This window comes from Odocoileus virginianus, chromosome 1 (assembly GCF_023699985.2).
Source record: "Odocoileus virginianus isolate 20LAN1187 ecotype Illinois chromosome 1, Ovbor_1.2, whole genome shotgun sequence".
Classification (NCBI taxonomy): Eukaryota; Metazoa; Chordata; class Mammalia; order Artiodactyla; family Cervidae; genus Odocoileus; species Odocoileus virginianus.
In genome coordinates, this window is record NC_069674.1 from 90,374,195 (window position 1) to 90,387,541 (window position 13,347).

Genomic DNA, 13,347 nt, shown 5'->3' on the forward strand with positions numbered 1-13,347 from the left:
AAGGAGAAACTATCATTTCATATAGAATAATTGCTTTATGGTCATAATATACAAAAAATAACTTTAATGTATTTCTCACAATGTATCTTCACACTTCTCTTAAGTAGTTAGACAAGTACTTTTATCTGTAGTTTTATATATAAGCACTGGCCACAAAGATGTTGAGCTTTTATCCTTTTGTCCAAAGTATATCATTAGTTCCCCTAAGAACTGCAGCTGGGTTTTCTTCCTCATAGTTCAGTTTTTATTCCATTAAACCATTACTATTGATGCACTTGAAATATTTTCCTTTCAGTTAATTCTTAAAATTATGCTCCTATTTTCAGTTAATTCTTGAATAATCAGTTGTGTGTTTTTTTTTTTCCTGCTTGAGTTATTGGAAACCTTGCTGAAATATTTTCAAGCTTATTTTCTGAAAACTGACCTTCTCGTTTTGTTAGTGTCAGCTAAGCCAGTTACAAGTAGTTCATTTGACTTTCAGTAATGAGACAGTTCAAGCATGCATTTTGTTATACAATAAAAGGAAACAATGAGTGCATGGAGAGTATATAAGATTCTCCAGAATCTTTTCTTGCATGAAATTTGTCCAGTGTGATTTTCTTACGTATGAAAGTTAATATGAAATGTTAGCGACATTTTAACCAAAAGGGATAGAACAGGTTAGTGTATGTAATTCCTAACAGGATTTCATTTTTGTGGGTATTTTTGTTTGTTTTCTAGTGGCTTTTCATGGCCTCCCACTGAAAATCAAGAAAGAACCCCACAGTCCATGTTCAGAACTCGGCTCTGCCTGCAGTCAAGAACAGCCCTTTAAATTCAGCTATGGAGAAAAGTGCCTGTACAATGTCAGGTAAAGTAATTGAGTGTATAGTGAGCACCTGATGGTTCTTACTGAAGCACAGATTTACCATAATATAAAATCTCAAGTCGTATTTTATAAGAGTTACATCTTCAGCATGTAACAAGCTAATTAGGTCATGTGTTGAGCAGAACTCAAAAGGACTGTTTACTGTCTGATCATATACTTCTAGAATCATTTTAAAGCAGTAATTTTTATCCAGATCATGAGCTGCTTTCCCACAACTGTTAGGTGATGCATCCTGAGATTGTAAAAAGGGTTTTAGGTGGCATGAGCAGGTACCAAAAGTTCAGTTCTCATTAGAAAGAATGCATTATGCACTTTTGAGTTTGTAGGGGGAAAACAATGAAGCATTTGGCAGGTCTGAACAGTACATTAGTTATCTGACAGGCTTTGCAGATGATCTATAAGATGCATTCATGGACAGTTGCAGTAAAGTTAGAATTTTATAAGGCTTAGCAGAGGCTGTTATCTGTTAAAAAACCAGTTGTTCCTTCTGATGATAATAAAGGGTGGAGCAGTAGAAGTACATTGTTCCTTTGTTGGAAAATTTGATAACATGTATGTTCATTAAAAACCCTTCACAGTAAATTGCATTCTGCTACTTTTCATATTGGCCTCTAATTGCATAAGGAAAAAGTTGGCTCTGTATATTGTATGTTATTACTCTCAATTACAGTAGAGACTTAGTCCTTTAAAGGAGTTAGTTTAGAAACTTACAAAAATGATTACAAATATTTGCAGTCTTATAAATTATGTTGATTCAAGTTCATAATGCATTATGATTCAGAGGAGTCTTCTGTTTCCTCAGATTTGTTTTTTATACCTATACTCTGTTTCCTTCTGCAGAATAATTTTATCTTTTTCCCATTCTTTAAATTGAAGTATAGCTGAAAGTTAGAGGTGTACAATATAGTGATTCACAATATTTAAAGGTTATACTCCATTTATAGTTATTATAAAATACTGGCTACGTTGCCAGTGTTGTACAATATGTTCTTATAGATTATTTTGCTCCTAGTAATTTGTACCTCTTAATCTCCTACCCTTGTGTTACCCCTCCTGCTTCCCTCCACCCACTGGAAAGCATTCACTTGTTCTTTGCATCTGTGAGTCTTCTTCTTTTTTGTTACATTGACTAGTTTGTTAAGATATTTAAGATTCAAAAAACTTTGATTTGTATTGTTTCATGGTTCCTGACCAATGCTTGGATATTTCATTACTATTTGTTCTTGCAAACTTGTCTTCTGTATCCTCTTTCCTAGAAGGTTCATCAGAGTCTGAAATGATGAAGGTGGTTCAGTTGAACTGTAAAACTTTTATAAGATATATCTCTTATAGAAGCCTACTATTAAAACATCCTGAGTTCAGATAAAACAGTATTGATCAATCTGAGTTTTATTTTATCACATTTTTAATTTTTTTTCATTTTCTCCTTATGAATACTATGTATTCACAGAGTAATTATTTAACATATTGGAGAATTTTTAATTAATAAACCAAATAGGTATAGAATTGTCATTGCATTTTAGCATTGATCAGAAGTGTGACTATGGAAGAACTACTGCTTTATAGACATATTTAAAAAAAGACATCTGACTTTCATAAATTAATGGTAGAGTTACCTGTATATTTTGAGATTCTTCTCAGGGACCAAATAATTCCCACAGTGATTTAATGGATTAATTCTGTTTTTTCCATTTCTATATGAACAGTGTAACACAGTATGGCATTTTATGAAAAAAAGTAATATCCTAGGACAGAAGATGTATCATTATTTTTCACATGGAAATGAGACAAGTGAACCATTTTATAAAAGAAGTACATTCTCATTCAGAAATATTGGTAACAGAAGCAGGTGGAACCAGACAGTACGAGTTTGTGGACTTTGCTGCAAAGGAAGAAAGACTTTTGCAGCCCATACGCCTCTACTTCTGTAGTTTCATGCTTGGATGGAATTCTTTTGTATAGATGGAGCAACAGGATAAATTATTACATAAGTCAATGTTTTTTTCAAGTTTCTTTTTTAAAGAAAAAATGTACTGGTGAATGCTTTTTATCTTAAAAGGAAACAGAGTATTTTAACCTACATATTTTTTGTTCAGAAACTTAAATATAATTTGTTTTCAATAAAGTATTTTTAGATTAGAAGAATTAGTTAAATCATATCCCTGAGAACTATGCTAAAGACTGCAACTTAAATTCATAATGTGTATAAAAACAAGCTTACTCATTTTATTCTTTTGTAATTATGTTTAGAAGTTAGTCTGTGATAACAGGATTTTATTCTTAAGAACATTGTTTTGTGCCTATTCTTATGCTCCAAGAAGGTTTAAATATATCAGAGACGTTTTAATTTGCCTCATAAATCTTTATTATCTCATGTGAGGAAGTTAATGCCAGGCATCATTTATTTTACACTAAAAGAATGAAAATAAGGCAAAGGCATCGGCTTCTTAGCATTCTACAACAAATAAAGGCGAGTCAGGTATGATCTGCATCTTATTAAACTGATAAGACTTCTTATTCTAAAGTCTTCTGTAATGTAGAAGGATTATAATATCAGAAATATTTAGTGATCTAGAAAATATCTATGAAACTTGCTTAAGGAGACACATCAAGAACAGACGGTAATAGGGACTTCCCTGGTAGTTCAGTGGTTAAAACTCCACACTTCCAATGCAGGGAGCATAAGTTTGATCCCTCATAGGATCCTTCATGTCTCACAGTGTGGTCAAACTACAACAACAACAACAAAGAATAGATGGAAATCATGTCACTGCTTTTACTGACAGAGATTTTCCTTATGCTGTGTTGTTTGTATATGTATTAAAAATAGATGATTTATATTTATGCTGTTTCCAAGTGATACATTATCCTATTTTCTGTTTAAGTGTGTGGCTGTTTTGATGATTACGTGTTCTAGAATTGCAAAAACCAAAAACCATACCATTCTAAACTTCCTTAGGTCTTTAGCCTGAAATATTTTTTCTTTCCTTGAATTGTCTGGGGGGGAACGGAGTTTTAATTTTTCCCAAGAAACACACATTCTCTTTTCTCTTGTCTCTTGGGTAGTGCCTATGATCAGAAGCCACAAGTGGGAATGAGGCCCTCCAACCCCCCAACACCATCCAGCACTCCAGTGTCCCCCCTGCACCATGCGTCTCCCAGCTCAGCTCACACTTCAAAGCCTGACCACGCCTTCCCAGCTCACCTCCCTCCATCGCAGCCCATCCAAGACAGCAGCTACCCCATGGATCACAGGTGAAGTGCAAGAACCTTGTAAAAAAGGTTTATTGGAATACAGTCGATTTACAACATGTGTGTTAGTTTCTGCTATACGGCAAAGTGAATCAGTTATACATATATGTATATCTACTCTTTTTTAGGTTCTTTTCCCATATAGGTCATTACAGAGTTGAGTAGAGTTCCCTGTGCTATGAAATACATCCTTGTTAGTTATCTACTATATCAATGATAGTGTGTATATGTTAATCCCAATCTCCCAATTTATTCCCCCCTACCCCTTATCCCTTGGTAACTGCAAGTATCATTTTAAAAAAAAAAGCAAAACTGTTTTTAGCATTCTTGGAAGAAATTCCTTTTACCACTTCCTAGGACTTATAGTAAATTCAAGGTGAGTGTATTAATTTTGCACATCTGTGCAAAATATTTTGAGAGTTTGCTCTGTCTTTAGCTATAAATAATTTGTGGAGAAGGTCATTTATAAACATTCCTTTATAAACATTTAAATTGGTTGCTAAAATGGAAAATTAATCTATATACTGACATTTGAACATTTCCCTTTCTGTTTGCTTGAATTAAATTGCTTCACTTAAACTTTAAATCAGATCATCCCATTTTTATGAGCATATGTGTGTACTTGTAAAATAAAGTTAGGAGACTAATTTTAGTAGATGGCTTATGGAATTAGGTTCTTTACCTTAGACTGACTGGTTTAGCTGTACATAGTTTTGCAGAAGAGAACTTATATGACAGAACTCTCTTTCCTCCTTTCCAAGTGATGGGTATCTAATGTCAGTAAATGCATGACCCTGAACACTGAGAATATAACCTTAAAGTGGTAGAGACTGAATTAGAATTACTTACAAAGCAACAAGGCAAGACACAACATAGAGCTAGAGAATATGCTATGCCGGGTAATTCTCAACTCTTAGAGATTTAAAAATTTGTGTTTAAATAAAATGTTGAAGGATCCTTAGAGGCCTTAATAATACAACTTAAAAGTACGGTTCAGTTGTATACGGCATTTATTTTTTCCCCTTTTACCCTGTACTTATGTAGAGCAAGTAGTGTGTTGGTAAATGGTTAGCAATAGGATCTATGGAAGAAAACCCCAAAGACTTTGATCTGTAGCATTTGATGAGTCTGTGATGTAAATATTGCCCCCATGGCAGATTCCAGGCTCTCAGTATGACAACCCTGAATGTGGAATTGGAAAGGGATGTATAGTAACATGCCATGAAATAGTAGTATTTCTACCAAACAGATACAACAGCTATAATCCCGAGAGCATGATTAGTATCTTGTGGTTCAGTTGCTCACTTGTGTCTGACGCTTTGTGACCCCATGGTCTGCAGCACACCAGGCTCCTCTGTTCATGGAATTCTCCAGGCAAGAATACTGGAGTGGGTTGCCCTTTCCTTTCCCAGGGGATCTTCCCAACCGAGGGATTGAACCCAGGTCTCCTGCATTGCAGGAAGATTCTTTACCTTCAGAGCCACCAGGGAACCCCAGATTTTAACAATAAACCAGTGCAAAGGGGTTCTGACACACCATTATAAAAATAACTCAGCCAAAGGAATCCTCCAGATCAGCAGAGGAAACCCAAAGATGTGCCACTGGCAACTTTCTTAAAATAAGGGAATACTCAGATCTGCTTTTTATAGATTATTTAATGGTACTCAATATCAAATTCAGTCACTCTTCTGATGGGGTAAGATGAAAGCATTCATTCTTTCCAGCATGAAACCAAGTAATAATGTTTCTACCTTGGTTTTCATCCCTGTGTCCTCTTGTGCTTTCGTTATGAAATGGTGTCCATTATCTTTCTCTTCTCACCCTGTGGACCTGAGACTTTCTCACAGTGTAATGGTATGAGCATCTGTGTAAACAGTTTTGTAAATACAGATGAAAGAAATCTTATTGCCGGGTGGGCCATTAAACAGATGCACATTGTGTAGGACTGATGGGGGGATAGAGAGGACGATGCAGAAAAAAGCAAGTTTTGTTTTGTCTGCTTCTGGGGACTTCCCAGAGTTCTTGGTCCCAAGCCTCTCACCCCTCAGATGAGGGTCAGAATTAGCAGTGGTATGGTTGGCACTCTCTGGAGTTGTCTCTTATGGAAGGTGACTGCTGAACAAGCAGTGTGGCTGTTTTTAGGTGACCTAACTGGAGATGCCATAGCCAAATCCATTTGAGTTTCTCTACTTGAAGTCAAATATTTGAGACTGCGAACAGCCGGCCCGGAACTAGGAGAGGGAAGCTCAGGTCTTTTCCCAGTGTCCCCCGCGGAGCGTGGAGGCCAGTACCAGCTGGCCCATCCCAGGAAAATCTCTGAAGCCGTATGTTTCTGAGGAGGATTTCTTGGAGAGCTCTCGCCAACAAATGACAGTCCCTCAGTTATAAATGGCAAATTTGCTCTGGGAACAGATCCTGTCCCCAAATAGCCCCCTCCAGCCCAGCACCCAACCTCTCTCAGGGAACACTTCGTGGCCAACTGGGCTGCACCCCACTTCCTCCCCCAGCCTCTCTCTGCTCCTCGGCCCAGCCCTTTGGCACTTTTCCCTGAACCCACTGTGCAGGAGTCCTGTCTCTTTTTCTCTGTTTCCCACCACTGAGACGCTGTTTTTCTGTACCCAGGAGTTCATCAGCATGCTCTCCTTACCCATGCACTGTCTTCCAGAAGCTTCTAAGTCCATTTCTCTTTACCATCAGTCAGAAGAATGTCACCACAAACTGGTAGTTTCTTCGGAAGACCTATGTGTGTTGATATATGCATGGTCCTCAGTGAGTACCAACTGGAATCACGTTGACTCCTGCAAACAAATGGCTTGACTTTTTTTTTTTAAACAAAGCTTTTAGCAGAAGTATTATTAACTTCTTTGTACGGCTTCCCAAGTGAGCAAGAGTTCTTATTTTAACTTCAAGTTACAATTTTCTCATTCACTCCTTGACAGTTCTTAATGATAATTTCTGTTTCTTTTTTTGGCTAATGAAATAAGCAAGAGAAGGGAAATGAATGCAGTGCCAGTCAGCCTAACTGTTTGGCAATATTTGAGTTTCTAAGTTGGTTTTCTGCAGGTGTAGGTGGAATTTCAGTGCTTTTCAATGGCAGCTGGTGAGGCTAGAGTTAAATCGCTGGGTGGAGTGTTCTGAGAAACGCTAAAGCAGTCGCTCTGCAATTCTGTTGCTTTTCCCTTGTTTTCATTTAAGGTTACCAAAATTAAATGTTAACTCTCCAAATTAAAGTCACAGGAATGCTTTTAGAAGGGTGCAGGGGAGTTAACAGGCATACATTTGCTCATAGAAATGTCGGATAGTTTATTTTTAAGCACTCTTGGGCATTTTAGAGCACTTTAAAATCTTTAATTAATCCACATCTTTGTGGTGGGTCAATGGTATTAGGATGAGACACACAGAACTGAATGATGATGTCATGAGTCAGTCAGTACAGTAGATGACCAAGAAGGAAGGAGTCTAGAAACTCACCGTCAGAAACTGCCGAGGCCTTGGAGCTTCCACGTGACCTAACATTATGACGTGTTGCAATACTATGTGATGCAGGCATGTTCTTTCCATCTTTAGAGAGCTGCTGTAATATTTTATGCTCATTTTTATCAACCCGATATTTTGTCTGAAACTCTTGGAAGCCAGTCCAGTGTTCTGACAGTAAAGAAGTGGTCTTTAAAAAACTAGCTTGGATTCATTCTCTGTAATATTGCTCAGTTTAATTTCTCACTAGAATACAGTGTTCTTTAGGACATTGTTGAAGATGTAAGAGTCCCATTTGAAAAATCCCACCCATTTCCTTCTTTCTTCAGTAACTGATGGTAAGAAACAGAAAACCATTAAGGAGGTTTTTATTTGGTTGATTTTTTGTTTGTTGATTAGCTTGATAACAATTAAAAGATGATGCAATTTGAGATCAGATTCTTTCCAGAGTTTCTGTTTTGCTTTTTTTTTTTCTTGTCTATAATTATTTGAACTCACTTCATAAGGAAATTTGGTGAGTATCGAGTTGATTTCTCATTGGGCTTTTTAACGGTCAGGGTATGTATTTCTTGCAAACGCTACATTGCTCTCCTTAGCCTTACTTGATGCACACCTTTAACTTCTGGTAACATACTGAAATGGTGCTGAATGGAACTAATTAGAAGAGGAACACAAAGTGTGCTATGATTAGAAAGCATATTGCTACTGAACCAGGAAGGAGAAATCTCATCTTCATTAAAGATTTACACTTTGGGTCAGTCAGCTGGTGTCACGTTCAGTAAGTGGTTAAAAATTGTGCCAGTATTTTTAAAGGGTATTCCTTGTTACCTTTTTATTTGAAATATGCTCTCTTATTTCCCAGATTTCGCCGCCAACTTTCTGAACCCTGTAATTCCTTTCCTCCTTTGCCAACAATGCCAAGGGAAGGACGTCCCATGTACCAACGGCAGATGTCTGAGCCAAACATCCCCTTCCCACCTCAAGGCTTTAAGCAGGAATACCACGACCCAGTGTATGAACACAACACCATGGTTGGTGGTGCAGCCAGCCAAAGCTTCCCCCCTCCTCTGATGATTAAACAGGAGCCCAGAGATTTTGCATATGATTCAGGTAGGCCTGTGCTTTAAGTTACATTTATATCTTTTCACTTGCTTGTCCCTTTCATTAGTGTTGGCTGCAGTTTAGGTGGCTCCTGACCGTTTTTTGGTGGAAACTTTCTGATTTATTCCTTCTTTGAATCTTTCTCTTTATGTGAAGGGTTGGACTTTCAAACCATTTTGGCACAAGTCGATGGTTGAAAGAGTGTCTAGAATTGAAACCTGTTTGAGGAAAAGTACAATTTGTAAAATTAAGCTCTCTTATCTCAGGCCAGGAGAGTAACAGGGCTGTTCTATTCTTAATTCTGGGCTTTTTTTTTCCATTTGCTCCTGTGGCATTATTTAATGACAGTATTTACAGAAGGTAATATTCTGTACTAACTTATTGCTTATTAACTGTTTTTTTCTTTATTGGTATGCAAGATTCCAAGGGTTCAAAAAGAAGAATTCTTCCATATTGGACAAGGAATAGCAAAAATAGCAATAATAGAGCTTAGCTGTCATCTCACTGAGCCAGAAAGGCCCTGCTAAGTAGTATGTCAAAATGGAGAACTGGGGTTACCTGGAAATAAAGAACATTTTCATCTATTGTTAATGTTACCAAAAACTTTGCCTATATTCAACCTTGAGAACTCAGAAAAATTACTTAATCTGTGTTCATTTTATTTTACAAAATGAATTGAATACATTCAAAATGAATTACATTCAAAATACACTTATAAAATAAATTGTCTTATATTGTAACAAAATGACTTTTTTTACAAAATGAATACATTTTGAATTGTCTTACAATTCAAAATCAAGACACATGCCTTTCAGAAATCTTGGGAATTTTGAAAAATAGTATGAAATAAAAGCTAATGCTTCTAAGAAGGGCACCAGGCAAAAAAATTGCTAACATTACTATAAGTATGATCAATAGATGGTTGTAGACTTAAAAATATTTGAAAGCAAAGTGACTTCCTTTCACGTGGATACAAAGTTATGGATATCCTTTATGAAGGAACTATTGCTTCTGTAGGCATAACTCTGCTGAGTTTTTCTATCAGTTCCACTTGATGAAGGAAATCTGTCTCCTGGTCTTGTTTCCTTGTCTTAAGTTAACTTGTATAAAGTTACCTGTTTTATTATAAAGTGATCTTAAAGCTTAGCAAGAAGGAGCCCTACTGAGAGCCTCCTTCTGGCCATCCTTTCTCATTGGCTAAGAAGTTCAAAGAACTAAGGGGAATTTCTGCTGAGAGACTGACTCTACTGCTGGAAGGTACACTAGCTGCCCAGGACCCATGCCTTCCCTGCCCAGTCAGCCCTGAGTCTACTTCCAGGACCGGAGCAAGTTCGTCCCAGGCCTGGTTACACACAGCACATTGCTCTTGCGTATACCTCTTAAGTCCAAGGAGGTGGCCAAGGGGCAGCTGTTTGTGAGAGGATGAGGATGGGGCTTGGCTGTAGCCATAGGTTTGGTGTGTGAGTCCTGTGTTATGGAGCAGCGTGGGCTTGAGGGATGTAGGAAGTGAGGCAGGAAATGGGTGAGCTGGGGTCTGAAGACTGAAAACGCTCCATGCCATTTTCTCTTTCAGTTCTCACCCTAGAAATTTCCCCAAAGTCGAGGTTTGACCTGGCCTTCCAAGTTGCTATGTTGTCACATTTTCAAATAGGAAAAGAGAACGTTATTTATTTATAAGTTTGTTGGACTGATTCATAGTTTTAGAAGTTGGTTTTTTTTTTAAAGATGTTTTTGATATGGACCATTTTTTAAATCTCTGTTGAATTTGTTACAAGATTGCTTTTGTTTCATGTTTTGGTTTCTTGGTTGCTAGGCATCTGGGATCTTAGTTCCCCAACCAGGGATCAAACCTGCACCCCTTGCCCTGAAAGGCAAAGTCTTAACCATTGGACCACCAGGGAAATCCCCATGTTGTTCTAAATATTTAAACATATGGTGTGAGGGACTTTATTTGAATGCTTGTCCCAGACCCTGTAATTTCAAGACCATCCTAAAATGTACCATAGTGGTTATAGTTTAGAACCTTTTATATTTGTCTATGATTTATGTGCATAGTTAAGAACCCTGCACTACAATGGGCTTTATTCTAGATAAGGTTCCTTTTTAATGTAAATTTCTAATCCTGTTAACTGATGTTATCCTGATTCTTCAAACCACATTTCAATTTGCTACACAGTTTCTTGAATTCATTGTGATTTCAAGAAACTTTACATGTAAATCATTTAAAATAGCCCAAATAATTGGTTCAGTAGGACCTGCAAGGCATAGCATTTTTAGAAATTTCTGCATGTTTTCTAGAAATGATTTTACATCTCAGAAAGATTATAATTGGACTCATTTTCTTGATTCTTTGGTTTTCCATATATTATTATATGTAAATATGCATATATTCATATTAATATAACATTCTCCTTATACTTATATGTAAAATTATATATAACATGGTATTGAGAATGTGTAACTTTTCTTAAGAAGATGTGAACTAAATAAAAAGATTTAAGTAATCCAATGAGGGAAAAAAAAAACAAAACTGATACTGTGAGGTTTAATTGCATTAGTTTTAGGTCATATGTAATATAGAGTTTTACATCAGTTGCCGTCTGGCCCTCAGAGGCACAGATTCAGTTACTTACAACCAAAAAAGGATAGTCCATTCTTTAGCTCAGCCTGCTAGAATCAGATACCATCAATTGGAAAGCTTAGACAGCAGACATTTAACTCTCACAGTTCTATAGGCTGGAAAGTCCAAGATCAAAACTGCCAGCAGATTCATTTACTGATGAGTCTCCTCTTCCTGGCTTGCAGATTGCTACTTACGCAATGTGTCATCATGTAGCAGAGAAAGACAGAGCTCTGGTCTCTCTTTCTCTTCTTATAAAGATACTAATTCCACCATGAGGGCCCCACCCTCTTGACCTGGTCTTATTCTAATTACCTCTCAAAGCTCTCCTCTCCAAATACCATCATGTTAAGCATTAAAGCTTCACAATGAACTTTAGGGGCCTTGATCATTCAGTCCATAAAGAGCGCAGTATCCTATTTTAAAGGTACATGGGGCATCTTTTTTGTAAGTTACCATATACCTTGCAAATGACTTGTGGAATATTTGTTTAATATTTAAGAAGTTGTTAACGTATGTTACTTTCTCCCCTTTAAATTATATTTCAAGTTGTTAAAGTTGAACAGTACCTTTGAATTCTAATTTCAATATTGCCAATAAGATACAGTTCAGTTTTGCTTGAATAGTTATATAGTAAATCCATCTTCTGAATGGATGTGGTCTAAAGAACTATAGTAACTGTGTAACAAGGGCTGATGAAAAATTAACCTGTGCCTTTCAAAATGTGTTATACTGACTTCCCAGTTGCTGCAATTAGGTTGACACATCTGTATATATCAGTCATTACTGTCACAAGTATGATCTCCAGATATTTTGTTTTATTGTCTTTAGTTCTTGCATCCTTGCTGGCAATTTATTAATCTTTTTTAGATAATTTAATGTATTTATCACTGAATCATTGAGTGCTTAGTTGACTTACTGATGTTGAACAAATAGCACATTAGAAAATACTTCATGTGATTTAAAGACAATGCGAAAAACATTTCATAATCCTTTTATTCAGTATCTATGATCCACAGATTGTCCTTTAAGAAGGCCTCTAGAACTCTTCATTGCTTAATTCAATATAACATAAATGTTGTGAAAATAAAAGAAGCTTTGTAAGTGAAAAGGCAACATGATTATGCTCTAATAAAGCCTGACATTAATTATGACATGGGAAATGGAAGGTCTATTAGTCATAATTATAATTACAGGAATGCAATTTCAACTGCTGAGTATTTAAGCTAAAAATTACAAAATATTATGTTAGTAGAGTAGAAATTTTTATGAAGAGAAAGGGAAAAATCCTTGGATCAGAGGGCTCTGAAAAGATAAAAAAACAATTGATATTTAGGGCCAATTCGATGAACCAGTACAATATGATCATGATTATAATATTAAGTTCTCAACAGTCCAGTACAATAATAGATGTAATTATCTATTATTGTTGTTTTCCTTCTCTGTGTCTCTAGCCTAATATTGCTGCACAAAGCAGGGACACAGGCTTTTTGTTGGTTGGTTGGGTTTTACTGAATCCAATCTGATTTCTTCTTTTTTGCCCCTGTGGCCGAGTGACTCCGTAAAAAGAATTGAATAAGCACTGTGTGCTTCATCCATATGAAGTGCATCCAATACAGTGCTCTATTTAAATAAAATTGTGGCTGTTTTCCCATTTTCTTACTCACAAATGAGGTTTTGCAAATTCTGAATGCCCAATGAGGTAAATATTTTAGATATTCGCAACAACATATTTTGTTAGAATTTGTGTGTTCATTGATTGGCCTTTTGTTTTGGTTTTGGATAGCTAAGGGTAGTATTTTTAGGAGAGTGGTGAACACATGAAACTAAAGTTTAACTCAAGAAAATATCAGCACAAAATGTTCATACACTTTGATCAGGTTTTTTCACTGTCAGAAAATTATCTTATGGAAGGGAAGATACATGCTGAATATTTAGTGGTGGAGGAATATCATAGAGTAATTGGTAATGTAAGTTATGGCTCTCAATAGCAAATATTATGCAGTCATTAGAAGTCAGACTTTTAATAATA

General features: G+C 36.3%; 1 protein-coding gene across 11 annotated transcripts in view; it reads left to right on the forward strand.

Annotated features, from left to right (window-relative positions):
* ETV1 (ETS variant transcription factor 1) overlaps positions 1–13,347 on the forward strand; it is a 95,826-nt gene that overhangs the window by 50,440 nt on the left and 32,039 nt on the right. For all 11 annotated transcript variants that reach the window (XM_070470848.1, XM_070470842.1, XM_070470837.1 and 8 more), the window contains 3 exons: positions 721–850; positions 3,935–4,123; positions 8,457–8,704. In XM_070470848.1, the coding sequence (XP_070326949.1) occupies positions 721–850; positions 3,935–4,123; positions 8,457–8,704 (567 nt within the window). The remainder of the gene's footprint in view (positions 1–720; positions 851–3,934; positions 4,124–8,456; positions 8,705–13,347) is intronic.